This window comes from Nelumbo lutea, chromosome 3 (genome assembly GCF_056320005.1).
Source record: "Nelumbo lutea isolate HS-2025 chromosome 3, American lotus-T2T, whole genome shotgun sequence".
NCBI lineage: Eukaryota > Viridiplantae > Streptophyta > Magnoliopsida > Proteales > Nelumbonaceae > Nelumbo > Nelumbo lutea.
Genome location: NC_142686.1, coordinates 33,425,256 through 33,452,861, shown reverse-complemented (window position 1 = coordinate 33,452,861; position 27,606 = coordinate 33,425,256). Strand labels below are relative to the sequence as shown.

General features: G+C 40.3%; 2 protein-coding genes across 2 annotated transcripts in view; both read left to right on the top strand.

Annotated features, from left to right (window-relative positions):
- The window catches only part of LOC148864116 (uncharacterized), a 29,360-nt gene extending 18,535 nt beyond the window's left edge, over positions 1-10,825 (top strand). Inside the window, exons 3-5 of the mRNA XM_088975789.1 lie at positions 5,468-5,638; positions 5,729-5,825; positions 10,534-10,825. Coding sequence (XP_088831915.1) covers positions 5,468-5,638; positions 5,729-5,825; positions 10,534-10,656 — 391 coding nt within the window. The 3' untranslated portion in view covers positions 10,657-10,825. The remainder of the gene's footprint in view (positions 1-5,467; positions 5,639-5,728; positions 5,826-10,533) is intronic.
- A 2,487-nt stretch (positions 10,826-13,312) lies between these two features.
- The window catches only part of LOC148864115 (diphthamide synthesis DPH2 family protein), a 75,785-nt gene continuing 61,491 nt past the window's right edge, over positions 13,313-27,606 (top strand). The window contains exons 1-3 of the mRNA XM_088981056.1: positions 13,313-13,431; positions 14,224-14,326; positions 14,445-14,668. Coding sequence (XP_088837182.1) covers positions 14,246-14,326; positions 14,445-14,668 — 305 coding nt within the window. The 5' untranslated portion in view covers positions 13,313-13,431; positions 14,224-14,245. The remainder of the gene's footprint in view (positions 13,432-14,223; positions 14,327-14,444; positions 14,669-27,606) is intronic.

Genomic DNA, 27,606 nt, shown 5'->3' with positions numbered 1-27,606 from the left:
GAGGGATTAGGAGTTGAGGGTTTATCACAGGCTGTACAGGCAGGTTGATCCTGATCATCAACAGTCCAGGCCAGCTCCAATTTCATTTGCAGCTCCAGGTCCAGGTACTACAGTCCCAGGGACCACAGGGACTTCCCCTATTGTTGCCATTTCACCTCCTACAGATGATCTTGACCTTCCAATTGCAGACCGTAAAGGGAAACGACATTGTACCACATCTACAGCCCACTGTATTTCCCATTTTTTATCCTATGATCATCTATCTCCTACCTACAGGTCCTACCTTAGCTCCATTTCCAATGTCCCTATTCCAAGAACAGTGTAAGAAGCCCTATCCGTCCCTGAATGGAAAGATGCAATGCAAGTTGAGATTGATGCTCTGTTGAAAAACAACACCCGGGAGGTAGTTGATTTTCCAAAAGGAAAGAAACCAATTGGATGCAGATGGGTATTTACGGTGAAGCATAATGCAGATGGATCTATTGAGAGGTACAAAGCTCGGTTAGTTGCAAGAGGGTTTACACAGACTTATGGCATAGATTACTTGGAGACATTTGCACCAGTAGCCAAGATGACTACTATTCGAGTTCTCTTGTCCCTTGCAGCAAGTCACACCTGGCCTTTATACCAAATGGATGTGAAAAATGCCTTTCTGAATGGAGATCTACAGGAAGAAGTTTACATACGTTTGCCTCCTGGATTCTATGATGCAAAAGTAGGTAAGAGGTCTGCCGGCTCAACAAGGCTTTGTATGGTTTGAAATAGTCACCTAGGGCTTGGTTCGATAGATTCAGACTAGCACTTGTGAAGTTTGGATATGTACAGGCCCAGTCAGATCATACCCTATTCATCAAGAGGGTGGAGTCCTCTTTGACACTGTTGGCAGTATATGTTGATGATATTGTGGTCACAGGGAATGATAGCCACGAGATTGAGTCCCTTAAACAGCTCCTTCATCAAGAATTTGAGGTGAAAGACCTTGGTGTACTCCGGTATTTTTTGGGTATTGAGGTTGCTAGATCCAAACAGGGGATCTTTATCTCTTAGAGGAAATATGTCCTAGATCTGTTGGCAGAAACTGGAAAGTTAGGTGTCAAGCCTGCAGATACACCAATTGAACAGAACCACAGGATTAGTGCAGAGAGTGGGGAGCTTCTTGAAGACAAAGTTATGTTCCAGCAATTGGTAGGAAAGCTCCTATATCTCTGCCTCACTCGGCCAGATATTACTTATGCTATTGGTGTTATCAGCCAGTACATGCATTCTCCTAGAACCACACACCTTCTTGTGGCAGAAAGAATCTTAGCCTACTTGAAGAGATGCCCGGGTAGGGGTATACTATTCAAGAACAACAACCACATGAAGGTGGAGGTCTATACGGATGCTGATTGGGCTGGGAATGTTGATGACAGAAGGTCTACCTCGGGATATTGTGCCCTTGTGGGAGGAAACCTTGTCTCCTGGAGAAGTAAGAAACAAAGTGTTGTCTCTCGGTCAAGTGCTGAAGCAGAATACAGGTCCATGGCCAACAGAGTGGCTGAAATCTTATGGCTAAGATCTCTACTTGAGGAGTTGGGTATTGAGTATGAGAAGCCCCTGATGTTGTATTGTGATAATCAAGCAGCCATTAATATAACACATAATCCAGTGCAGCATGACAGAACCAAACACATTGAAGTTGACCGCCATTTTGTACGAGAGAGGGTCTCATCTCAAGAAGTATGCCTCCCTTACATCACATCCAGTATGCAACTAGCAAACATTCTCACTAAAGCCGTATCAAGAAAGAAGCTAGAAGCGGATCTATCCAAGTTGGGAATGATGAACATTTACTCCCAACTTGAGGGGGAGTGTAGAGAACATTGATGTGGATCCCACAGCTGTGGTCCCACTCTATCCGTAGGGTAGAATGTATCTAGTCATAGATGATGGTCAATTTATTATTCTGTTATTTACTTTTTCAGTTTTATATTGTTATGTGTTATGATGTAAACACCAAGGGCAGATGTGTCCTTTCATGTAACTAGCATAACATATAAATATTAAATTGAAGTGGCAGCGGCAGAATGTTGAGATTCTGTTCTTCTACTCAAAACCTGTGTTCTACAGCTCTCTCATCACTCTTTCTCCTCTTTCTTCTTCACTTTCTCTTCTCTTCGAACCTGAAGTTTCTCGGTGATCAAGACTACACAAGTGATTCAGCAAATACTATAAAATGGTTAAGAGACAAAGAGGGGGGACCTTGGAGATTGAGTCACTATTTGGCAGAGGCTAGGGATTCTTTGGACTGTTTAGATGCAAAATTAGTTTGGATTCCTAGGGAACACAATCATACTGTGGATGGTTTAGCCAAATGTGATGTGTATTTGGAGCATTTGTATAGCGACAAGCTTCCTCCTTTGTATTCATTTAATGAATTCTCGTCAAATTAAAAAAAAGTCAGTATTAGGATTTTAGTTTTAGAAGAGGTCTTAGGGAAATTGAGTGCACTTCTCTAGTTGACCTTATGGACAAATTGGGTAATGTTTTCTTGGATAGTCAATTTGTTGACAGTAGAATTTGGTCAGCCTTTCCCAATGGTCTTTTCTCTTGTGCTTCTTTTTTCAGCTCACTGATCCACTTAGATGATCTAAGCGGGGCACTTTCTGATGAAAGAAATTTGGTGCATACGTGTACCACCCAAAGTTCAAGCCTTCTGTTGGGAAGGTCCCTTAGCATGATCAATACTTATGCTGTGCTCCAAAGAAGGCCTAAATTCCTAATCAGTTCCTTTCTCCTCATATGTGCCTGCTTTGCGAAGAAAGCAGAGACTATATCCCATTTATTAATCTCTTGTCCCTTTGTGAACTATGTTTGGATGAAGGTGTGCTCTCTCTTCAGCTTCAGGTGGGACATGCTTCAAAGTGTGGCAAGCTTGTTCAATCCAAACTTCATGAGACAACCGAAAAAAGGAGGCAGAATAATGTGGGCAGCAAGAGCAGCATTGCCATGGGTGATTTGGGAGGAGATGAATGAAAGAATATTTAAAGAGAAAAGCAATTCAATAGAGGAGATAGCAGAGAATATAAAAATTAAGGTAGTGCCTTGGGTAAAAACTTTGGACACTTTAAAATATTTCTCAGTGGATGATGTGTTAAGAACATGGTCAGAAGTGACAAATTCTTATAAAGTAAAAGAGAAGGATATAATGCTGTGGCAACCACCTGCTAGTCATAGGCTGAAGCTAGATTTCGGTGGAAGTTCCCTAGGCAACCTAGGGTCAGCAGGAATTGGGGATGTTTTCAGAGATGTAAATGGTGTTATAAGGGCTTTTTACACAGGTCCTATTGGTATTGGAGATTCTGTTAAAGCTGAAAGTATGGGCATTACTACAAGGGCTGAGCCTAGCCAAGCAATTGGGGTTTCAGCAGCTAGAAGTATAAGGGGACTCAAAACTTGTCATCTCTTGTCTAAAGTGAGAGGCTTCAGGAGCTTGGAGTTATAAGCAGTCATTAAGAGAGATAGACACAATTGCCAAAGAAGTTGGAACCATGTAAATGAGTTAGAAGAACAACAAACGGACCGGCAGACTGTTTGGCAAAGGGGTTAATAGGGAGCATCTTTGCTGGGCAGAATTGTAATTTGGATTGTTTTTGTAAAATGGTGGCTGGGGAAGTCCCTAGCCCTGTTTGTACTCCATCTCTTTTAAATCAATGAGTGACTTTTCAGTTGCTGATAAAAAAAATAATAATAATAATCATTATGTATTGATATTGATGGGACAAAATTTTGGGTTCTTCCTTGCTTATCAGTTTAACTCACAAGCTGAATAATTTAGTTTAATAATGTCTTTTTTATTTATTGTAATCTCAAACCGTTATTAATATAAAAGTATCCAAAAGCACTGTGTAAAAAATATCTTGGTGATTAAGCTAGGGGACCCTCCATGAGCACCTTATCACCTAGATATCGTCTTGACATGGAGTTAAATATTTACAACCTAGTAGCAAATATACAAATTAAAAATAAAGAAGAAAATAAAAGAATACATGATATGAAACAATGGGACCACACTAATATGATAAATTACTCCTTAGAAACATCATCTTCTTGACACTCCCTCTCAAACTGATGTGGAAGAGTCGGCATCAGTTTTCCAACAAGAAAAAAATCATGTCTATCTTGAGCCAATACTTGGTAAAGATATCTTCCAACTATAGAGAAGAGGAGACATGTGGGAGAGTGATAATTCTCATAAGGAACTAATTGTGGATGAAGCTAATCCACCTTGATTTGCTTTCCTTGTTCCTGAAAAAACAAGATCAGAAGTGATCTTAATAGCACTTATGTCATTAGAATAAAGAGGAGTGGAGGTGGAGATAAGTACTCCCAAAGTGATAAGGAGTTCCTACCAGTGACTTAAAAAGTATGCCTAAGTGCACAGGCAGGGCACATTGTTGTTGTTGTTGTTTTTTTTTTTTTTTTTTTTTTTTGTGTGTGTGTGTGTGTGGAGTTATTAGGCAGCAGGACCTGGTTGCAATTTTCTCTTTTTATATCATTGTACTTTAGATGGGAAGATCTGTAATTTTACATTATGTTATGGAATAAACAAAAGAAGGTGGCAGTTATGAGAGAGCTAGTTCAATCTCTCTCTCTCTCTGGCTGCAACCCCTATTTTCTTCTCCTTCCAGTCTCTTCCCTTCTTCTCTCAACACATGTCAGAACACTTAGGAAATTAATAATAATCAAAACTGGACCGGACCGGACGGTCGGACCGGAAAAATGGGAACTGGTCAGGTGACCGGTTTTGTTTTTCCCCAAAACCGGGATTTCTCAAAAAACCGTTGATTTTGGTCAGCAAACCGCTGACCTGGGCTGTTAACTGTTCGAACCGGTAACCAGACCCCTGACTGATTCGGTCTCCGGGTCGGTTTTAAAAACCATGATCAAAACCCTGAAAGCATTTGTCATCATTGTGCACTCATAATTGCATGAGGATATATCATTTGTTTCCCAGAGCTTCACATGAACTGAACTTTACCAGTCCTAACTCCCCATACTTCTCCATGATGCTTCTCTGATCAGAAAACCACAAAATGAATTTCTTCTTATTCTCACAGTATGAACTCTTGGGACATAGGATCCAACATGAAAATAACTCATGTTCTATCATAACCCTAATTGGAGTTCTATCAGAATATAGTGTTTGTTTTTCACGATGTGACTGCAGCCTGTATGTAAAGATTTTGATGTTGTCTGTATGGCCTGGAGGTGACATCTGTATGTCGTAATGTGTACAGAAAGCAGAAGATATTACACCTCCATTTTGAAAATGTTAGAATTTAGAAGTATGACCTAGTTTTCATGCAAGTCTGGAAAATGTTATAGAGTTTATTCTAGTTCCAAATATTATGAAATTATATTTGCGAAACCTTGTCGGAGAACTTTTGTCTATTAACTAACTAGAGATTCGGGCTATTCTTCATAGGGAGAGAGATTCTGACAAAGATGGGAAGATTAACTTTAAGGAATTTTTTCATGGTTTGTTTGATATGATAAGAAACCATGATGAAGAAAGTCGGAATTCCTCATTTCATTCTGATTCAATGGAGTCCCCAGCCAAAAAGTTGTTTGCTCAGATTGACCAGGATGGTGATGGGTACTCATCTATGCAACTTTCCTCTTCAACTGATTATGGAAAGTACCAAGTCACATTTTTGATTGGTTGAGTTGGGTATTCCTTTTCCAGATATATATCAGAAAGTGAATTGCTACCCATAATTGGAAAACTCCATCCTCCAGAACGTTATTATGCAAAACAACAAGCAAATTACATCATATCACAGGTAATAATTTATGGAATTGGATGGAAATCATGTTTTAAAAGTATGAGCTTCTTGTTCACATTATCCATTATATTCCAATGGATTTGCAACTTGCAAAGCCGTATTACAGTTAGTCAAATATCGTGTTTTTTATTGGTAACAGTATGCTTTTATTCATTGATACGAAAGAATCTATATACATATAATAAGTTTGTCCATATACTTGATTTCTAAAACTGAAAAAATAAATACAAAAACAGCAACAATAAGAGAGCAGAATCAAGAGAAGAGAAGAGGTTGAAGATAGAATAGTAGGGGTGCAAAATGTTTATCTGCCGCCCCCTTCAATTCTATTTATATTTTTGAAAATGCTAAGGTATTACTTATTAAGAAAGAGAGGCATGCCGAAGCAGCCTCACCCAAAAAGAAACCCAAACAAACCCCATAGGAGCCAAGGCTTAAATCCACCCTGAAACTGGGAAGCACAGAAAAACAACCCAAAAGAGCCCAAAACAAAGACAAAATAATAAAGAATAAAAAAATAGAGCAACACAAATAATGGAATTTTCCAGTATAAATGAAGAAAATAACCAAACAACAAGTGGTAAACAGGCTGAAAACTGAAATCTCAACATACCCAACTTGTTTAAGTCATTTTCCAGCTTATTCTTCATTACTCCTTCAGTAAAAATGTTTGCTAACTGCATGTTGGAAGTGACATAAGGCAGAAAAACTTCACCAGAAATCACTATTTCCCTGATAAAACGATGCACTTCAATATGCTTAGTCATGGCATTCTGGACAGGATTATTAGCTATATTTATGTCAGCCTGCCTATCACAATGTTTACATTCTGAGTTGTACAACCACTCACTGTATTCAGGATCTACTCCTCTTTTTCTTGGAAATACAATTAATACACATTAGCCCTTCTTAAAAATTAAAAAGAAACTAAGATCATGTTTGGCTTGTGGTTGTTGATTACAAATTTCACTGAACACCTATTCTCTAGGAGCTCCAACTCCCTTATTGAAGCCATTAGATTCCAAGATAACAGTTTCATCATTTTCCCCTTGAAGCAGATCCTCCCCTGGGCACACTAGCCCCCTACCACCCTTGTTTCGATTGCTTGATCTCAACCTGCTCACAACAGACACTGCTACCATCATCATTGCTACAATTCATCATCCGTACCAAACAATGTTGTTCCCTGGTTAACCTCAATATTTTCCTTAATAAGGTATTCGACTCATCTTCACCCCTTCTAGATTTTTTTTTTTATTGCCATGAAGACTGCCATCACCTCTCACTCTCAGCCTCAAAGGACATGTCTAAAAATCAACTAATGTCTAGGATATTATTTTTTACCCATGCTGAGATACTCATCTGGCATTGAATCTCTGCTTCCTCCAGTTGTTTGACCTCCTCTGCCCATTATATTTGAGGCCAAGGGTTGTCTAGGTCATCTTACTCCCCATTGCTGCAAGAGAGGGATGATCTCACCTAGACCATCACTTGCCTATAATCGATTGGAGGGTTTTGTGTCACCTTACTTAGCCTTGTTGCTCTAGATAGGTATTAGGGCTAAGGATGCACGCAAGTCAATGAGGAAATAGCCCTTTAACACTCAATATTTGCTTTAACTCTCTGGGCCACTGTCATCAAACTTTGATCAGCCTCCATCATATAGCACAAGTCTTCCTTTGCGTCCACCACCTTCTTCGAGAAAACATTTTGAACTGGGTGAGCCAATTTCTGGTTTGGCCAACCCTTGTTTCCAATCTAGATCAATCTTGGCCTTCCTTCGGTTCCTCCTCTGATGTTTTGATTATGCCCTCAATGCCTCCTACTCCTCTTTATCCAAGGGTAATGGGAGTCGGTTACCTCTTTAATCATCACCCTCAGATCTTCCCAATCATCAAAACCCTATGTCTATGTGGTTTGGCATTTTGAAATTTAAGACTACTTTCTTGCACGTGTTCATCCCTCTGTTGGCACTCAGTTTGATGTGACTTGTTGCAAGCTCTCTAGCCCTCAACACATGGATATTGTTGATTTACTGCAAATTCCTTTGCGATGGGCAATTTAGTGGTTTGGATAAGCTTAGTGTGACTCATTGCTGACTCAGTTGGCCACCATATGACATTGTCAAAACCTCCATCTTCCTTGAGCTTTCTTGGGCACTTTCTGGTGATCGTATTTGTGTGACGATCTCTCTAACCTCATAGAGTCCTATTTTATCACCAAGAAACTTTCCTAATACAATGAGGGAGGTCTCACAAAAGGCAAGACAGTCCCGTTCAACCTTTATCCCTTGACTAGTCAAATTAGGCAACTTCTAATCTAATTAGAAGGGTGAAAGGCAAAAGTCTTGTATGGCGTGGGACCCACAATCCATCAATTTGGACCAACACAGGACCCACCTAGGCCAATTTCACTTCTCTCACAAAGGAGAAATCATACTAAGTGATTGGGCCTCAAATCAGGCGTTATATCTAACATAAAGGTGGTGTTTGGTATGTTGTCATCGCCAAATCAGCATTTATCCCATCATGCCAATTTGTACACATTGGAATTGAAAAAAGTTGGTCTTGGTTTATGTGTGTTCCAATCATTGGGGGAAGCTTCATTTTAACGCCTCCCCCAACGGTTAAGCGTTTATTCACTGTTCCGCTGATGTAGCACCTAGTTGTCAATACGGTTTATCAAGTATTTTTTATCGGTTTTGAAGACAAATCAAGTGCAAAAGTTTATTTAATAAATGGAAGCTATAGAAAATCGCCCATGTCTACCACTCTAAGAACATGGACCCAATGGTCCAAACTGAAATACATCCATCAGACAAAAGGGTCTAAATGAACATTTGCAATATAGTCTTTCTACCATTGATATTCAACACTGGGAATTAGGAAGGACCTCTTCCCTTCAATATCTAAGCCCAATACCACACTCTCTTCAATGATGGGACCGGGGAAAGACACTATACAAACAATTTATTTATAGAGTATGTTTATTTTGCAAATTGATTTCAAAAGTCCTTGAAATCCAACACCAACAGTTTTATAGTTTCCATTAGAGAAAGTACATTAGGGATATTCTCTTTGTCTGACACAATGCTAGATTTTATCACAATGATCACCAGCCTAGATACCATCCTAATCTACCCCAACACACCCAGGTATTGAGAATATATAGCATTCTTACAAATATCATCATCGTTATGCCAATATTCACAGAAACTAGTTCTAGTAGGTTCATGCATTCGTTCATCAAGAACAAGTCTAGGTTAAGTCAATAGAAAAACAACCTTAGCAACCCTAAAAGTAAAGCTTTTGTTGCTGTTTACAATGTTTCCCATAAAAGGGTTCCAACTTAGACATACATCAGTATTAGTGTAACCCATAAAGATCTGCTTACAATTGTTGGAAAAAAATATGTATAAAACAAATTATACCATTGTGTAAATGGAACCTCTGGCCTGTTTGGTGCTGCGAGATAAGTAATAGAAAGAACTAGATACCTGTCTAGAGATAATGGAAACAAAGATAATGTATCAATCACAATAGACTGTCACCATGGTGTGCATTGTGTTGTCCTTAAGCAAATTTCTCCTCAATCGGTAACAATATTAGTGTAAAGTGGACTCAGAAGCTCTACTCCCAAGATTCAACAATCATTCGACTCTCTCTGTATAGAGACCTCTCTTACAACATAGAAACACACATCTTGAAATAAGGACTAGTAAACTTGAAGACTTGAAATGGTAGAAATAAAAGAGAACCCACCTCCAAAAGGCTGGCTCTCTCTCTCTCTCTCTATTTTATAGAGAGAGCCAAAACGAGAAAAGGAAACAAATCACGCCCAAAATAAAAGGAAACCAAGGTGGCATGATCCACAGGTTATGCCCAAAGCATTATAAAGGAATATTCTAAAAGAAAACCTTCAAAATTAAAACCATTTAGAAAAATAAGGAAACCAAGGAAATAGTTAAAAAAGAACAAAAACATATATAATAAAAGGAAACCACATGCCACGCTATGAACCTCAATTCAACTTAGCTCAATTCTGTGTGTGCACGTGTGAAAAGAAACCCCAGACCCAACCCCCCACAATGCATACTTCTCTTATCCTCTTGCACCCCCCAAACCCTCTACACAAGCCCCCACTTATTAACTTAACCAGCTTGTGACTATCCAATGTGTGAAAAGTGCTTTTTAGCAAATTTGTAGGAGCCAACAAAGTTGTGGAGGAAATGAAAAACTCAAAAGACAAGTATACAAAGAGAGAAGATAGACCGAAAGGTAAAAGCTAGGTCAAAACCAATGAAAAAGAGTTTTTAAAATCTCATAAAATAACCAACACATCCTTGGTCCATGTAGTCTATGCTCACAAGGTCATTTGCATACACAGCCTCCAATGCACCTCAGTTTGTGCACCCACTGTCCTCATGCTGCTGATCATGGCCATATCATATATGTGACCAAGTGTCGTATATGCATGTAGCAATCACATGTAAATTGTAATAGACGATCTTGGTAAATGGACAGAAATTTTTATTCAGAGTAGTAGCATTCTCTTAAAAAGAACTATAAGTTTTTGTATGCATTGTATTACTTCATGGTAAATTCAGTCAACTTCTGATCCTATTGTTGCAACCAAATGTTTGTGGATCTGCTTTTTGATAGTTGGAGAAAGGCTCTTAGTTAATACATTATTCTAATTTTTTCAGGCCGATATGGATAAAGATGGGCGCCTGAGCTTGACAGAGATGATTGAAAACCCATATGTATTTTATAGCACTATTTTTGATGATGAAGATGGGGACTTTTACTATCATGATGAGTTTTGCTAGTAGTACTGTAGGTAAGCAGAGAGCTTTCGCTCTTTGCTGTCAATACACACTTTCATGGCTTCAAGAAGATACTAACCAGTGACAGTTCAAAAATGTATTTAGGATCTTATGACAGATTTGTGGATAATATTAAAAGGTTCGAATTCAAATTCCTTTCTCCTTGGAAAAATGGTGTAGAATAAGGACTTAAAGATTGTGCCAATATTCTACCTTTCATATGGATCCTTGTGTTCTCTGAATTCCATTTGTAGCAAGTCCCTTCTTTTCCTGTACTTTTTCTATTATTATTCATTTCCCATGGCTTCATATCCTAATTCCTTGGTTTTTTCTTCTGTTTTTGGGCATAACTAACAGTTAATTCTGCAGTGCAATTTATATTGGATTATTGGAGGGGTTTCAGAAAGAAGGTGGCTATTATAGTTTTGTCCTACTCACACATCTTGTTTTGGGTTCATGAGTTAATTGTCCATTTTTCTTTGGGATATCTACATATCTATCATCTAAAACTGTGTACCAGTAGAACACTAATCACTACAAATCATTCCCCACTAGTGTTGTTAAAAAGGAACATACTCAGTTCCATAAGTATGTTCTAGGATTGGGGAGAGAAAAGCATTTCATTTGAAATTAGTTCTCTTCTTTCAGTTTGTTCCTTTGCATCTTCCAGATTCAAATATGCAATTGCAGCTGCTCGAGTGATTCAGATAGAAAGTGCAAGTTGTTTAGGAAATAATGCACAAATGCTGTCAAGGCTATTCAATTTTGTTAACTTGTGTGTACCAGAATCTGTATTTTGTACTGATTAAACAACTCCAAGCATCTATTCTAGATTTCTAGTCTTCTAGAGGAAAGCATTCTAGTTAAGGGAAATGGTAAATTACCTATATCTCGCCTCAGATTTTGGTCATATACATATACCATCCCTTTGGTTTACATAATACCTTATATTCCATTTGGCCACCAAAGCACAAGGGGGTTGTTGATGGAGGGGATATAATTAATTAAGATAGATAATTAATTTACCAAACTATCCTTAATAATAAGGTATTAGTTCTGAAAAAAAAATTGAAGTAAAAACATGAATTTACACCATGAAGTAAAAAAACTATCCTTAATTAATTTACCATAATTTACACCATGAAGTAAAAACATGAACAAACAAAAAAAAAGTGAGACATCACATATGACATTTTTAACATTCTTAACGTAATTGCTAACTGTATCATGTGAAACTTGAAACCAATGAAAAAGTAGACTATGTGAAATGACAAATATTCATTTCTACATGATAGTCAATGCACTTTTATCATCTCAAAAGCTTATTTTTAAATTAATTTTCAACTTTTATTCTCACCTTAATTATGACAAAAAATACATGTTCCTTTTGAGAAATATAAATGAAGATACTTTTGTCATATTTATACCACCATACAAAGTGGAAATAACTTATTAGGCTTCTTGATTTTTTCTTAAGCAAGGTATTGTTTGGGCAAAATCAATGTTTTGTACTTTGATAATATGAAAGTATAAAGCACATATTATACTTTCACTCTTGCACTTTTACTGTGAAATGCATTTGGATGATTTTTATTTTTCAAAAACATACTTTTTAAAATAAAAAAGTAACACATGGTGTTTGGACACGATAAAATGTTATACATGTCCGAGTACCGTTTATATATATCGTCATAATGTATGTAAACGCCATGTGGCATTTTTATATATTATGTAGTATTTAAGCCATGTGACATTTATATATATTATGTAGTATTTAACTATTTATATATATACCGCTACACAACATATAATGCATTTAAATACATTCAAGTGTCATTTGGAAATCATATGTATTATTACATGGCACACGTGTGTTATTGATGTCATTTGACACCCATATGTACTATCATATAATATACAATACATTCAAATGCCATCTAATATCTATATATGTTGTCATGTGGCATTGAATGTCAAATATCTAAAAAGAGGTATTTCCTCAATGATACCATCAAAATTATAGAATTCAGATATCCTACCCTCAAGAATACTATTGGTAACATGCAAATCTTGGGATGTTCTCAATGTACAACTATAATAAGGCATGGGTAAATGTGGTTAAAATCTTGGGATGTTCTCAATGTACAACTATAATAAGGTATGGGTAAATGTGGTTAGGAGATCCAAACTCGTGCCAAAACAGCCAGGTATTCGGGCCTTAATCTAGGTGATGTCAATCTGATGTTGGATGAACTGTTGAACCAAACCTTGGCTCTAATTTTTTCTGGCTTGGATTGGACTGCATTTTTTTATGGGTCGGGATAAGGTGCGGTGCATTCTGCTTGGCTTCAATTACCCTAACTCCTTGTCCCTTCAAAGCAATGCTTTCAAAACCAGACCAGATCAGACGGTCAAACTGGAAACCAGGAATCAGCCAAGTCTCGGGTTCCGGTTAAACTAAAACCCAGGATTCTTAGAAAACAGTTGAAAAGGTCAGAGAACCACTGACTTGGTGGTCGAACCGCTAAACTGTTGGACCCAGGCAGCGGTTCGTATGTTACAATTTTTTTTTGAAATTAAAAAAACATAAAAAACAAAAAAGAAAATTACGCCCATGTCCCAACTTAAAGTAATTGGGCTTGTATTTTCGTTCTTCCCTATTTCCTTCCCATTCTCATTGTCAGCTGCTCAGGTGCTCATCTTCGACGATTTGCACGACGGCGATTCACGGTGACCGATGACAGACGGTTGAGCGGCAAGGATTTATAGGGGCCACCAGTAGGTTTTTAACTTTTTATATGTTTCTTATAAGCGGCGGTCGGTTGTTTTTATATTTTTCTTAATCAGCGGTGGCCAACTGTTTTTGCAACGGCAAGGATTTGCAACGGAAAGTGGCAACCAATAGTTTTTTCCTCTCTGTAAGCTCAACACCGACACACCACCATTACCGGCGATGGTGATGCCTTTTTTTTAATCAAAACAGTGCTATTTTACAATAATTTTTAAATCAAAATAACGCTATTTGAAAGATCATATGCAATACAACACACTGAGGCCACAATAATTTATTTGCAGAAAATAAGCACAGAAAATGCTATTGTATTTCCAAATAACAATAGAAAAAACCTAATGGCTTTAAATAAGAATGCTGTAACTTCTATTGGGCATATGATTCATGTTGTCACAAATCTGATTTAAGAATAGGAAAGCATATGGTGATTCAGATATTTTTTTTTGCATTTTACTGTTTTTTTTTCTGCATTTTTGGAATGTTTTCTTTATTTTATTGTTTTTATATTTAGATAGTTTTAATTTTCCATATGATGATTTTTTCCTATAATTTCTGTATTTTATTTAAATATTATTATTTATTATTTATGATGTCACGAATCGAATCATTGGACCCGGACGGTTGAACCGGAGACCCGGAAGCCAGTCCCCTGATCGGTTCTGTTTCCGGGTTGGTTTTCAAAACCTTGCTCCAAGGTTCACGTTTTCAACCTCTCCTTCTGATGAGTAACGAGGGAAAATCCAGCTAATAAACTAACTGCTCTTTCTTCTACTTTTCAGGAAGAAGCAAAACTTTTGTGCCATGGATTTTTCATCAAATTATGAAATTTCCCGTACAGCTAAATTCATCCACAGCAGAAACTTCACTAGAGTTGCGTTGCAGGTGACCTTCATTTTCTTCTTGTTTTTATTCCTCGAGTTTTTGGTTCACAAAACCCTAGTGTAGGGTTGATAATCCTTTCTCCCATACTTAAATAAACAGCTCTTGTATGGTATTTCAGTTCCCAGACGAGCTTCTGAAGGATTCGACGAAGGTCGTGAGTGCCCTGAGAGACGAGCTTCGGTCGCTTAGTGAATCGGATACCGAAGGAAACAGAGATTACAGAGACGTTGGGTTGTTTGTAATGGCGGATACCACTTATGGCAACTGTTGCGTCGATGAAGTTGGAGCTTCGCATGTCGATGCTGAGTGTGTTGTGCATTATGGACATACTTGCTTGAGCCCGTAAGCGTGCATCTTTTGCATATTAGATAAAAGCTTTGGCAATGTATAGAGCTTCGCACAATTATCAAAAAAAAAAAAATGTATAGAGCTTCACACGAATTAACGGTCAAGGTTTTCTGGTTTGATGTTTTTTCCCCTTTTCCGATCAATTACAGCATTTCATTAGATTTAATTATTTAAAAAAAAAAATACATACAAGAAGAGGAGAGGTAAACTTTCTTAACTCAAGAAACTTAACAATTACAATTGAGCCCAAAACAATTGATTTCTCCCCACCCCATGTTTTGCTAGTGCATCAGCAAAATCATTAGCATTTCTTTTGACCCAGTTAAATCTCACGTCCATATTTCGTGTCAGCCACTTGAAACTCTTATTTTCATTATTAAAAATCTAGAATCCATTTCCTTCCTTTTGCATCCAATCCACATTCCACTACCAGCTTTGAATCACCTTTTATAATCAACTTATTAAGTTCATGTCCTTTGCCTTTGCAATCCCTCCATACCAGCCATAACCTCAGCCCTTAAGGAGTCACCTACTCCATTTGGGCCTGAAAATAAACCAACAATTCTGCCTTCACTATTTCTGAAAACACCTCCAATAGCAGAGGAACCTGGGTTACCTGCACTACTCCCATCAAAGTTTAGTTTGATGAAGTCATTCATTGGCATTTAGTGTTTTTTTTTTTTTCTTTTTCTTTCTGGGAATTACGGGTGCTTGTGGCTAGGTTGAATAAACATTGTATAACCTAATATTATTCAACTACAAGTATGGGCATTGAATAGGACAGTTAATAGGGTGCTATCTCTCAATTGTTTTTTCTTCCTCAGAAGCTATACACTTTGAAAAAAGACAAGAATGGTAGTTCCTAACAGATACTTGACAACAAAGAGAATGCAACAATGGTTATTCAGTCTGATGTTGATGTGCTAACAGCCTAACACTATCTAAATGATGTCATTTCTCTAATTCGAAAAACTTCACTATTGAAGATGGGGTGATGTGTATGTCATTCGGTGCCACTTCACATTTTGAAGCAAGAAATAGCAGAGTCAATTTCTTTGATTTGTGGGAAAGGAGGGAGAGGCAAAAAGCTAAACATTTACATTGGGGCTAGACCGGGAGGATCAGGTTGAGGTCCGGTTGATTGGGTGGACTGAGCTAAAGCGCATGATATTTTAAGTAGTTATGTTACTCTACAAATAAAGGAGGGTGGAAAGGTTAAGAATGACCCGAATTGAACAAATAGTCCCATTGAGTTAGGGTTTCAAAAGGTAGTAATTGAAATTAGTGGAAATAGGCCAAATGTTGTAAGGCCCACTAAGGACAAGTCACATGATGACTTTAAGTCGCACATGAGTAGGAGCCTAGGAGGAGGGTTTTGATGGATGGTAAATTCCATTTATCTTTGTCTTCCTCAAGTTCTTCCTCTTGGCTTGGCCGTGGAAGTGAATTGTCACAAGCAAGATGCTGATTGCAATGGGTTCCAATGAGAAGACTGGAGGTGGATTCTCCCGATAGGTGCAATCTATGCTACCTAAGATAGAGTGAAAAGGGAAAGAAGGTTTAGCAGGCTGGTGGATGGTGCTCGGGCATTGAAACCAGTGATGCAGACTCTGATGATACGACAAGTATAGGCAGCATCGGCCTAAATGAGAGGGAGGATTTGCAAGAAGCTAAGATCTTTAATATTGAACTCCTTTTTCTAGAAGCAGAAATGGGCACAGTGGACAAAGAATGATACAACCAATTCTTGAAGGCCCAAATGAGGATGATGGGTAGGAGATTGTGGATGATAATGTTGTGCTTCTAAATGAAAATGAACCATCACCAAATTCTCAATGAATGCAGGGTGTATTGGAATGTTGAACAAGTTTCTGAGGATTGTCCACTTAGGGGTGCACAAGTTAATGTTGCTCCTAAAGGCAGAATTGATCCCTTTGTAAGGTCCCTTCCCAACAAAACTCTAGGGGGGAAATGCTTATAAAAAAATAAAGCTCTATGAGGGGGGAAGTTTTGCATATAGAACATAATTGAAAGTATCCAAAGTCCTTGGGTTGTCTTGTTGCTTCTCCATGTCTAGATGCCCCTGTTCCATGTATGGTTATTGGTTCGGTTTTGGATACTAATGCCTTTCTTGTGCCTGTAACAGATATGTCAGCTACCCAACCTTTACTATTTAAGGACTCAAGAGAGGAGGTAATAGGAGGAAAGGGAAAGGAGAGCAAGGTGAAATGATATGGTAATTAATTTGTGTAAGGAGGAAGAATGATATAAGATTGATAAATTAGAGAAAAAGAGGGACCAAGAAAAGATTGAGGAAGATACTGAGGCAAATTTGGAGAATGAAGAGCTTGGGGGACTAGAAGAGGGAGGAGACAACAAATTAGAAAAGACCCCAATGGTGGTGGAGAAGATGGGGTTGAAAGTATTCTTAGAGGAGCTATATAGCGACAAGCTTCCTCTTTTGTAGTTTGTAGGGGTTCTTCCCTTGCTTTGTACATCTTCTCATGTACCTTTTTTTTTTTAATTAATGAATCTTGGTTAACTTTTCTCAAAAAATAAAGATAGGGTTGAAAGTAAAGAGGATTTGGAGAAGTGAAGGTGTATTCAAGAAAGACCGAGGAGAAAAAGAGAAAGAGGAAGAAAATAATTGAGGTGGAGAGGCTAAAAGCGGATATTGAGGGTGACTTAGAATTTTGTGATTTTTTTTTTGATCAATAACACCAGCTTCATTAAATTAAAAGAAAAGAGGGAATATGGATACAAGAGGGGAGATAAAATATCTTAGCTCCCCAAAAACAGAAAACAAAGGGAGTGCAAAGAGAAAAGATTAAAAACTAGCCCAAAATACAGACTCCCTATTCACTCCTTGCTTGGCCAACCCATCCGCAAGTGAGTTGGCACTCCTCTTCACCCAGCTGTACTGAATCTCAATGTCCCTACCCAGCCATAAGAACTGTTTTTTTTTTCATTGTTAAAGTTCCACAAACCATTGTCCTCTGTTTTCAACCAACTAACCACCACCTTCGAATCACCTTCCAGGATCAAACGGCTGATACTTAATTCCTTTGCTTTTCGAATTCTTTCAAGCGCTACAAGGAACTCAGCCCTAAGAGAGTCACCTTCTCCAATAGGGCCAGAGAATAAAGCAATAACAATCCCTTCCTCATTCCTGAAAACTCCTCCAATCCCAGAGGACCTTGGATTCCTTACACTACTGCCATCAAAATTCAGCTTTATAAAGCTCGAGGGGGGAGGGGACCAAAACGGACAAAGAGTCCTCTTTCATCTAGCAATGGAAGCAATCTCTTTCCAGTTTCTTAGCAAGTCATCCACATGGAAATCTGAAAACAACTCCAAAGATTTTAGCTAGTGGACAACCCTTAAAAGGATTCAATCTAACAATTCTTCCAATGTACTTTCCTTGTTGGAAAAAATGTGCGAGTTTCTTTCTGCCCACAATGACCAGCATACCGCTGCCCTAATACACCTCCACATAGTCTTCCCTCGCTTCTTAGGCCAACTAAAAAAAGGAGAAAACAAACCTTGGATAGTCTCCGGAGGATACCAAGAACACCCAAAGTAGGAGAAAACCCACTCTTATACAGTTTTAGCAGCCTTACAAGATATCATGAGGTGGTAACCAGATTCCCTGCCAACTTTACAAAGAGGACATCTATTAGGAAGTAGACAAAAGTTGGGTTTCTTTCTCTGAAGTAAGTCTAAAGTGTTGATTCTTTCTAGGAAAATTTCCCAACAAAAAAAACCAACCTGAGGAGGAATAGGCTTGCTCCAAATTTCCTTAACCGGAAAGGACAACTCAAAGGAGATAGGAGGCTGAGTTAAGGTTTCAAAGAATGAAGCACAAGAAAAGGTACCAGAGCTAGAAGGGGTCCAAAATCTGGTGTCTTCCTTAGTAGGGTTTAGGAAGACAATCTCAAGGGAGGCTAGCAAAGTTACCAAGCTATCCATGTCTGTATCCCTAATTGCCCTACACAGGCCTAGGTTCCACCCAAAGCCAGAAGTGGAGGTTGAAGGGACCAAGAACGAAGTTCATTTTTTAAGTCTGATAGAGCATACAAGGAAGGAAACTGGTCCTTCAGAGGAGAATCCCCGACCCAAAGTTGTTCCCAGAATTTTATTCGGTTACCAGAGTTTAGACCATACTTGATCCAAGGGGAGAAAATTGGAAGCAGATTGTGAATGGATTTCCAAGGAGAAGCAGCTGAGGCCCTTGCCTAGATTTCAGGATCCCAACCATTGTCTTCCAGCCCATGAATGCTAGTCACAATCTTAGTCCACAATTTATCCCTTTCCAATGAAAACCTCCACAACCATTTCCCCAGCAGAGCCATATTCATTTTCTTGAAATTACCAATCCCAAGACCTCCTAGTTTTTTACACCTAGTGACCACCTCCCAACTCACCCTATGATCTCTCTTCTCCTCTCCAGGCTCCCACAGAAAGTTCCTTATTAATTTTTCCAAAAGACTGGAAGCCTTTGAGGGGATTTTAAACACTGATAGATAGTAGACAGGTAGGTTAGCTAGGGTAGACCTAATGAGAGTGACTCTCCCACCCAAAGAAAGATAATTTCTCTTCCAGGCCGCCAGCCTCTTTTCAAACCTCTCCACTACCAGAGTCCAAAAGCTAACACTCTTAAGGTTATCTCCTAAAGGGAGGCCCAAGTATGTTAGGGGCTAGTCCGAAATTGCACAACCTAGCTCACTTGCAAATTTCCTTAGGTCCCTTTCATTCACGTTCACTTCTGCCACACAACTCTTATCAAAGCTCACCTTGAGGTTAGATATCTGATCAAAGAGTTGTATTGTCAACTTTAGATTCTAGATCCAATTGAAGTCCCTCTTCACAAAATAGGATAGTATCATTTGCAAACTGTAGAAGTGTTCAGGGAACCTCCTCCCTTCCTACTCTCCACCCTCTTGTCAAATTCCTCGAGTCTGCTTTATGGATCAATCTCCCAAGCACATCAACAATCAGGGTGAAAAGAAAAGGGAAAGAGGATCTCCTTGTCTTAGACCTCTCAACGTAGGAAAGAAGTCAACCTATTAGGAACCTGCCTAACTCAGGGCTCTTCAAGGGGCCAACCTCCTGAATTCTTGGAAGGAGAGAGAGAGAGAGAGAGAGTTTAATGCTGAAAGAGTCATTCCCTTATTCCTTTTCTGCTCTACTACTTATAGTTTTAAAATCTTGATTGTTACAGTTGTTACAAGTGGATGGCAGTTGTTACAAGTGGATGGTTAGTTGTGCTGATGTGGCCTCCTCTTGTAAAACTGATTAACTGCCTTCTGTTCCTCTTGTAAAACTGATTAACTGCCTTCTGTTGGTCTGTTCTAGCAGTCTTGACAATCTCCCCTTCCTTTAGAGTGACCTTGCCATCAAGGTCTAATGTAGGAAAATTTGATTGCAGATCTAAGTAAGAAAATTTGAGTCCATGTGCGTGAATATGGGCTGATCTGGATCTCCTCTTTGCTTTGTCAGTGTTGCAAGACTGATGGGCTTTGGGCCCTTGCATGTTTGCCCTTGTAGATGGACTGTAGAGTTTCCTGATGTGAAGTCCATGGTGAGACGGGCCCAGTCACAGACCACGGGTCCTAGCTGTCTTAACCATTGAATGCCTAGCACCACGTCTGCTCCACTGAGATGGAGAGGATATAGGTCCACCGCAAACTGATGACCCTGAATCTTTAGTGGTAGGCCCATGCAAATGCTATTGCAAGATAGGTTGTTACCGTTGGCCACATGAACCGTAAAGGCCGTTGTTGGTTGAACCGGAAGTCTCATTTTAACTACCAAGACTTGAGTTATGAAGTTAAGGGAGCTGCCACTATCTATGAGGATTGACACTTGGCATCCTAGAATCAGCCCTGCAACTCATTGTTTGAGGGGACGCAAGTCCGTAAGGGCTTGTAAGGATATTTTAGGCGTGCCATTGGATTGTATTTCCCACCCTGGGTTAGATTCTCCGCAACCGGTGATGTCGTCTTCCTCTTCGACATCTGTTTGGAGGAGAAACGTTTGCTGTTTCCTGCAGCGATGGCCCGACTCAAATTTCTCTTTGTAGTTGTAACAGAGAGTTTGTCTCTACGGGCTTGCATCTCTGCCCAGGTCAGCCGTTTGAAAGGAACTAGTGGGCTTGGGCCCAGTACTCCTTCCTCCTTGTTTGGTGCTGTCGTCCTTTCTTGCTCCCTTCTTGCTTCTGGACCCCATGGTTGCTGCACCTTTCTTGCTCGACTGAAATTGTCCTCATACAGTCTTGCTAGTGTTGCCTCATTGATGACCGAAGTGGGCTGCATCGCTTTCACTTCCAGTCGCAGTTCTTCTTTTAGGCCGCCGACGAAGCTTCCCACCAACGCCTTCTCCGTCCACCCTTGGACTCTCACGGCCAGCCTTTCGAACTCCATCCGGTATTCCTTTACTGATCCCACCTGCCGCAGCTTTGCCAAATTTTCATCAAGATCTTCGAACCCAGATGATCCAAAACGGACAGTCATGGTGTCCGTGAAGTCTGCCCAGGTTTGACGAGGGTGCCCCCTTCTGTACCATTGAAACTAGAGGATAGCTTCCCCTTCAAGATGTGCAGAAGCTAGAGCTACCCTATCTTGCTCTGGTGTTTCATGGTAATCAAAATACCTTTCGGCTCTAAGAATCCAGGGAGTTGGGTCGCCGCCTGAGAAGATGGGGAAGTCGATTTTGGCTATTCTTGTTGCTGCCCCTGTTCTGCGGCTGTTTTCATTGCTACACTCTTCTTGGCTTCCTCTATCAGTGTTCGTTGCCCCTGCTCCAGTCGAAGGAGGAGAGCAGTGAAGCCTGCCTTCATTTCTTTGAGATCTACATTCGGTGGATCTCTACCTCCATCTGATCCATTCGGGTGTCTACTGACGTGTTTCTTGTGTTGGTCATGCTGGCTCTGATACCAAATTGTTAGGAACCTGCCTAATTTAGGGCTCTTCGAGGAGCCAATCTCCTGAATTCTTGGAAGGAAGAGAGAGAGAGAGAGAGAGAGAGAGAGAGAGAGAGAGAGAGAGAGAGAGAGAGAGAGAGTTTAATGCTGAAAGAGTCATTCCCTTATTCCTTTTCTGCTCTACTACTTATAGTTTTACAATCTTGATTGTTACAACTTTTACAAGTGGATGGCAGTTGTTACAAGTGGATGGTTAGTTGTGCTGATGTGGCCTCCTCTGGTAAAACTGATTAACTGCCTTCTGTTCCTCTTGTAAAACTGATTAACTGCCTTTTGTTCCTCTTGTAAAACTGAGTAACTGCCTTCTGTTGGTTTGTTCCAGCAATCTTGACACAACCACAATTCCATTCACCAGGATAGAATAATGACAAGTCCTAACACAACCCCAAATCTACTTACACCACCTGTCTCCAAAACCAATCAACCAAGTCATAAGCCTTCTCCAAATCCAATTTGCAAACCACTCCCTTCTTCTTTGACTTCCTAAAGCTCTCCAAGCTCTCATTTACAATGAGAATCTGATTGGTGATCTGTCTTCCATCCACAAAAGAACCTTGGCTGGGTGCAATAATAGAGGGAAGCACCTTCTTTATCCTGAGAGACAGCACCTTTGCAATGATTTTGTACAAGCTAGTCACCGGATTGATAGGTCTAAAATCCTTTGGTTGTGATGCAACTTTCTTCTTTGGGACCAAAGTAATGAAAGTTGAGTTCAAGCCCAGATTTATTACTCCCCTTCTATGGAACTCCTCAAAAACTGATATAAGATCATTCTCCAAAATATCCCAGCAATCCTGGTAGAAGGCCATTGTGAAACCATCTGGATTCGGAGCTTTTGTCATATCCATTGAGAATTCTACTTCCTTTATCTCCTCTATATCAAAACTTTTTCTAACCACTCTCTCTTCTTTGCACTTAGAGTCGGCCAATCCAATCCTTCCAACCACACTCTCCCATTCATAGGCCTTCTAAAAATAGATTTGAAGTGGTTTACTAGAGCCTCTGCAATTTCTGTTGGGTGGGACAACACTGCTCCATTAACTTCCAAATTAGAGATGAAATTCTTTTTTCTCCTCCCATTTTCCACCCTCATGTGTTTATGTCTCTCTCCTTCAGCCACTTACACCTGCATTTTTGCCTCCAATTGATTTCCTCCTTAACCAGGATGTCCTCCATATGCCTCCTCAAAACCCATCTCAACTTCCTTTCTTCCTCTCCAAAGGAACCTCTCTCTTCCTTCAGGTCCAAATCCTCGATTTGCTCCACTAGAACTTGTTTTTTTCTCTTCTAATCTTCCAAACTCCAGCCTATTCCACTCCTTTAATTGTGATTTTAAGTATTGGAGTTTCTTGTGGAACCTCATTCCCTCCCAATCAACTACCAGATTAGTTGATCCCACCACTCTCTGATCTTCTCAATGAAACCCGGATGAGTCAACCACATGTTTTCAAACCTGAAAGGAGTAGGCCCAACTCCTCTTATTTCCTCCTTGACCAACATTATAGGCCAGTGGTTTGAAGTAAGTCTTGGGAGAGCCCTAGAAGTAATATTGCCCCAATGTTCCTCCCAATCTGTTGAGAACAAAAATCTGTCCAACTTAGAGCAAATTGGCCTTCATTGAAGATTGGACCAAGTAAAGTTATTATTTAGGAAAGGAAGTTCTTTAAGTTCAAAAGAGTCCACAAATTGGTTGGACTTCCTCATACTTGTTGTCACTCTCTGTCTGGGGTTGTTGGTTTCCTTTGTAAATCTCACTACATTAAAATCCCCTCCCACACACCAAGTTCCATCCCAGAGGCCTCTAATGTCACTCAATTCTTCCCATAATTTCTCCCTCTGTCTATAGTCATTGGGGCCATACACATTTGTTAGTACCCATTCATACCCATCGTCCACCTGTCTGAACTTTAGGGAGACAAAATGATCTCCAATTAGCTCCTCCACACCTATGAGTAAATCTTCTTTCCACAAGGTCACAATTCCTCTTGAGAAACCCCATGAGGGAGCAGCCACCCACTTTATACCCCTAGAACTCCACACATTCCTTGCCCATCTGCAATCAAAATCCATTCTTTTGGACTCTTAAAGCATTACCACATCCGGATTAAACTTCTTAATTACTTCTTTAATTGTCGCTCTCTTCCTAATGCTGCCCAACCCCCTCACATTCCAACTTAGGATTCTCATTGAAAACTCTTAGCCTTAACCCTAACTCCTCCAAGATCTATTTAGACCATTTTCTTCTATCCCCTTTCACTTCAAACTTCTTGTCCCCCTAGTTTCCTCTTTTTCTAAAGTTGCACTCTCCTCACTCCTAGGAAACTTCTCGTTCCTTCTCACATTACCTCCAACAACAACCCATTCTGTCCCCTCCATGCTCCCTCTCTGGATTTCTTTCCTCTCCACTTCACCCAAAAGGCTCTCTATGATTTCCCATATTTTTGTCTTTGCAAGTTTTCTCACCCACTTCCCCCCCTTGTAGACGCATTGTGGCTTTCAGACCAAGGGCTTTCGACTCTTGGTTGGGAAGAGAATCTGGAACAAGGGAAACAGAGCACTCATCATTAGCCAAAACTGAATTGACAGAGTTGAGGGATTTACCTGGGGCAGAGATGTGAGGAGAGAGCGTAGGCGAAGGAGTGGTAGTCATTTCCTTTTTTGAGAAATTAGAGCACTCTGTCCCCCTGAGTTGGGGAAAGAAAATCCTTGTCGTTGTATCAACACAAAGACCCCTTTCTGTACCCAAGTATGTACCTCTCTGTGAGGTACCCTTGTTCAGCTTTGAGATGACCCGAGCTACCTCCTTTTCGGCCTCTTGCAAAAGCACTAGAACTAGGGAAGGGCTCAGCCAAATTTGGGTTAAGATCATTTACCCATTCCTCCCCCTCCTCCTTTCCCTCCCCCACCGAATCCCCTATGAACAAACAATCCAGGCTGAAAGAATCCCTATTCTGTTCTTCAAATAGAGCTTCGTCTGCCGCATTGCCTAAACTACCACAGGCTTCCGATCTTTCATCATAGTTAGAATCTGAGCCTCAGCTTATCCAACCTTGGTCAGCCTCTTCTCTTCTGTTCTAACTCTCAAATAGCGCAGGTTCGAGCGATCAGGAACGTTGTGTTTTTGTGCGTCGCAGGCCGGCCGTCCGTTCGTCGGACCCAGCACAGAGGACGACATCCTTCTGCTTTGCTCGCCATCTGAGCCCCTCCACAGTCGAGAGGGTGAGACCTAGACGATGATAGATGAATGTTGCCATCTATCATTGCCCCATGCCTGCCCTGCCCCACGTGAAGGCTCACCCACTGACCCATCCGGCCCAACCTTCCTTAAAGCTGGTTCAGACAATGACTTTGAGCTCACCCGAACCTTACCCCTTTTAGCCACGTCAGCAAAGGACGGGTCACCTTCTTTAAACAACCCAACTTCAAAAATATTTGAATTAGAAGCCTTAATAGGAAAGCTTCGAGACTTGGGGCACCCCTGCGACTGTTCCCCTTCCTCTGTAGTTCGCCCACGTGCACCAGCTTTTCCGCCAGCCCTTGAAGGCCACGTGTACACCAACCTGCAGACTCGTCAGCTCCTTCAACCTCTATTTGTCTTCCCTAAAGCGAGGCTTCATCTTCTGAAGCTAACCAGACCTTGGACCAGACATCTTCTGAGAGAACTTCGAAGTCACGCGACAAGTACTCCGTCTTGATCCTAGCAACCTTAAGTTCCACAGCTCTCAAGTTTCTTAAGTTAACCTCCAACAGAACTCCACCCAACGCTTTGACAAATTTCCTTAGTATTTGATCATTCCAAAGGTTGAAAGGAAGACCGAGAAGTTTGATCAAGAAGCTGTCGACTCTAGATTCAACTTCGTTACAAACTGGAGCCCAGTTCTGGACCTGAATCAAACTTCCCTCTACAAGGAATGTACTGAAATTCAGTTTCTTATCGCCAATATCTAATAAAGCTTTCTTTTCAGCAAAAGGCAACAACACTACATCTTCATCTAAGCCCAACCTCTCTGCAACTACTTCTAAAACCTTCGTCCAATCTTCTATCACCCTTTCTGCCACTAGGACCATCCTCTTCTCCCAGTTTCCACTCCCTTCTTCCAAAGCTACTCGTCAGAGGATAGTCAAACTAGACACCAAAACTTCAGGGTAATGCTTAAAGTAGGGCACTTGATTACAAAGGATAGAAGGATTACAATCCTTCAAGCCAAGGACTTCTTCCACTATCCCTTCGACCTCCAGAAGAAATGCCTGAAGATTAAAAGCGAAGGAAGCCCACCCGCTTCGCTTGTGGCCTATCGGAATACACAACACTTGCCTTTTGTTATTACCAAAGAGTTTGGTAACCATTATAAACCACCCGTTTCCATTCCTCTTTAGCACAGTTTCGAACCTCTTACTCCCACAGGTCAATGAGTTTCTCCAACCTTCTTCCCGTAAAGAAATAACAATTCCATCTACAAAACCCTTCAACCACACACACGCCTCCTCCGGTAGGAGAATCGTCGCCCTGCTCCCTTCTCTGATTTTCAAGTGAACCTTACCCTTTGTCCTTCCCTGCTCGAACATGAAAGATTTGGCTTCAATGATCAACTCCAGTCTCCATTTCCCCGCTAGCTTGAACTTCCTCTCCTCAAATATTTCACCTTAGAATTTAGTGATTTCTCTTATAGAGAGAGGAACAAGATGTAGGAGCAGCTATTTGCAATAAGGGGTCTATAGGATGGTCCTTGGTGCTTTTTTTTTTATGGTCCTTGGTGCTTGGGTGGGGATTTCAATGTGATTAGATTTTCTAGTGTGTAGGTTGTCAAGATTGCTATTCAATCTTGATCACTAAGAGATTTCAGGTTCGATGAGAAGAGAATGTGAAGAGGATGTAGAAGAAAGAGTGATGGAAGAGCAATAGAACATAGAATTTTAGGAGAAGAACAGAATGTCAATATTCTGCCGCTGCCACTTTAAGTTAATATATATAGGTTATGCTAGTTACATGAAAGGACATATCTGCCCTTGGTGTTTACATCATAACTGCTAACAAATAACAAACAATATAAAACTGAAACTAGAAATAACAGAGCAGAAAAATAACCACAGCTGTGACTAGATACATTCTACCCTACGGATAGAGTGGGACCACAGCTGTGGGGCCCACATCAATGTTCTCTACACTCCCCCTCAAGTTGGGAGTAAATGTTCATCATTCCCAACTTGGATAGATCCGCTTCTAGCTTCTTTCTTGATACGGCTTTAGTGAGAATGTTTGCTAGTTGCATACTGGATGTGATGTAAGGGAGGCATACTTCTTGAGATGAGACCCTCTCTCGTACAAAATGGCGGTCAACTTCAATGTGTTTGGTTCTGTCATGCTGCACTGGATTATGTGTTATATTAATGGCTGCTTGATTATCACAATACAACATCAGGGGCTTCTCATACTCAATACCCAACTCCTCAAGTAGAGATCTTAGCCATAAGATTTCAGCCACTCTGTTGGCCATGGACCTGTATTCTGCTTCAGCACTTGACCGAGAGACAACACTTTGTTTCTTACTTCTCCAGGAGACAAGGTTTCCTCCCACAAGGGCACAATATCCCGAGGTAGACCTTCTGTCATCAACATTCCCAGCCCAATCAGCATCCGTATAGACCTCCACCTTCATGTGGTTGTTGTTCTTGAATAGTATACCCCTACCCGGGCATCTCTTCAAGTAGGCTAAGATTCTTTCTGCCACAAGAAGGTGTGTGGTTCTAGGAGAATGCATGTACTGGCTGATAACACCAATAGCATAAGTAATATCTGGCCGAGTGAGGCAGAGATATAGGAGCTTTCCTACCAATTGCTGGAACATAACTTTGTCTTCAAGAAGCTCCCCACTCTCTGCACTAATCCTGTGGTTCTGTTCAATTGGTGTATCTGCAGGCTTGACACCTAACTTTCCAGTTTCTGCCAACA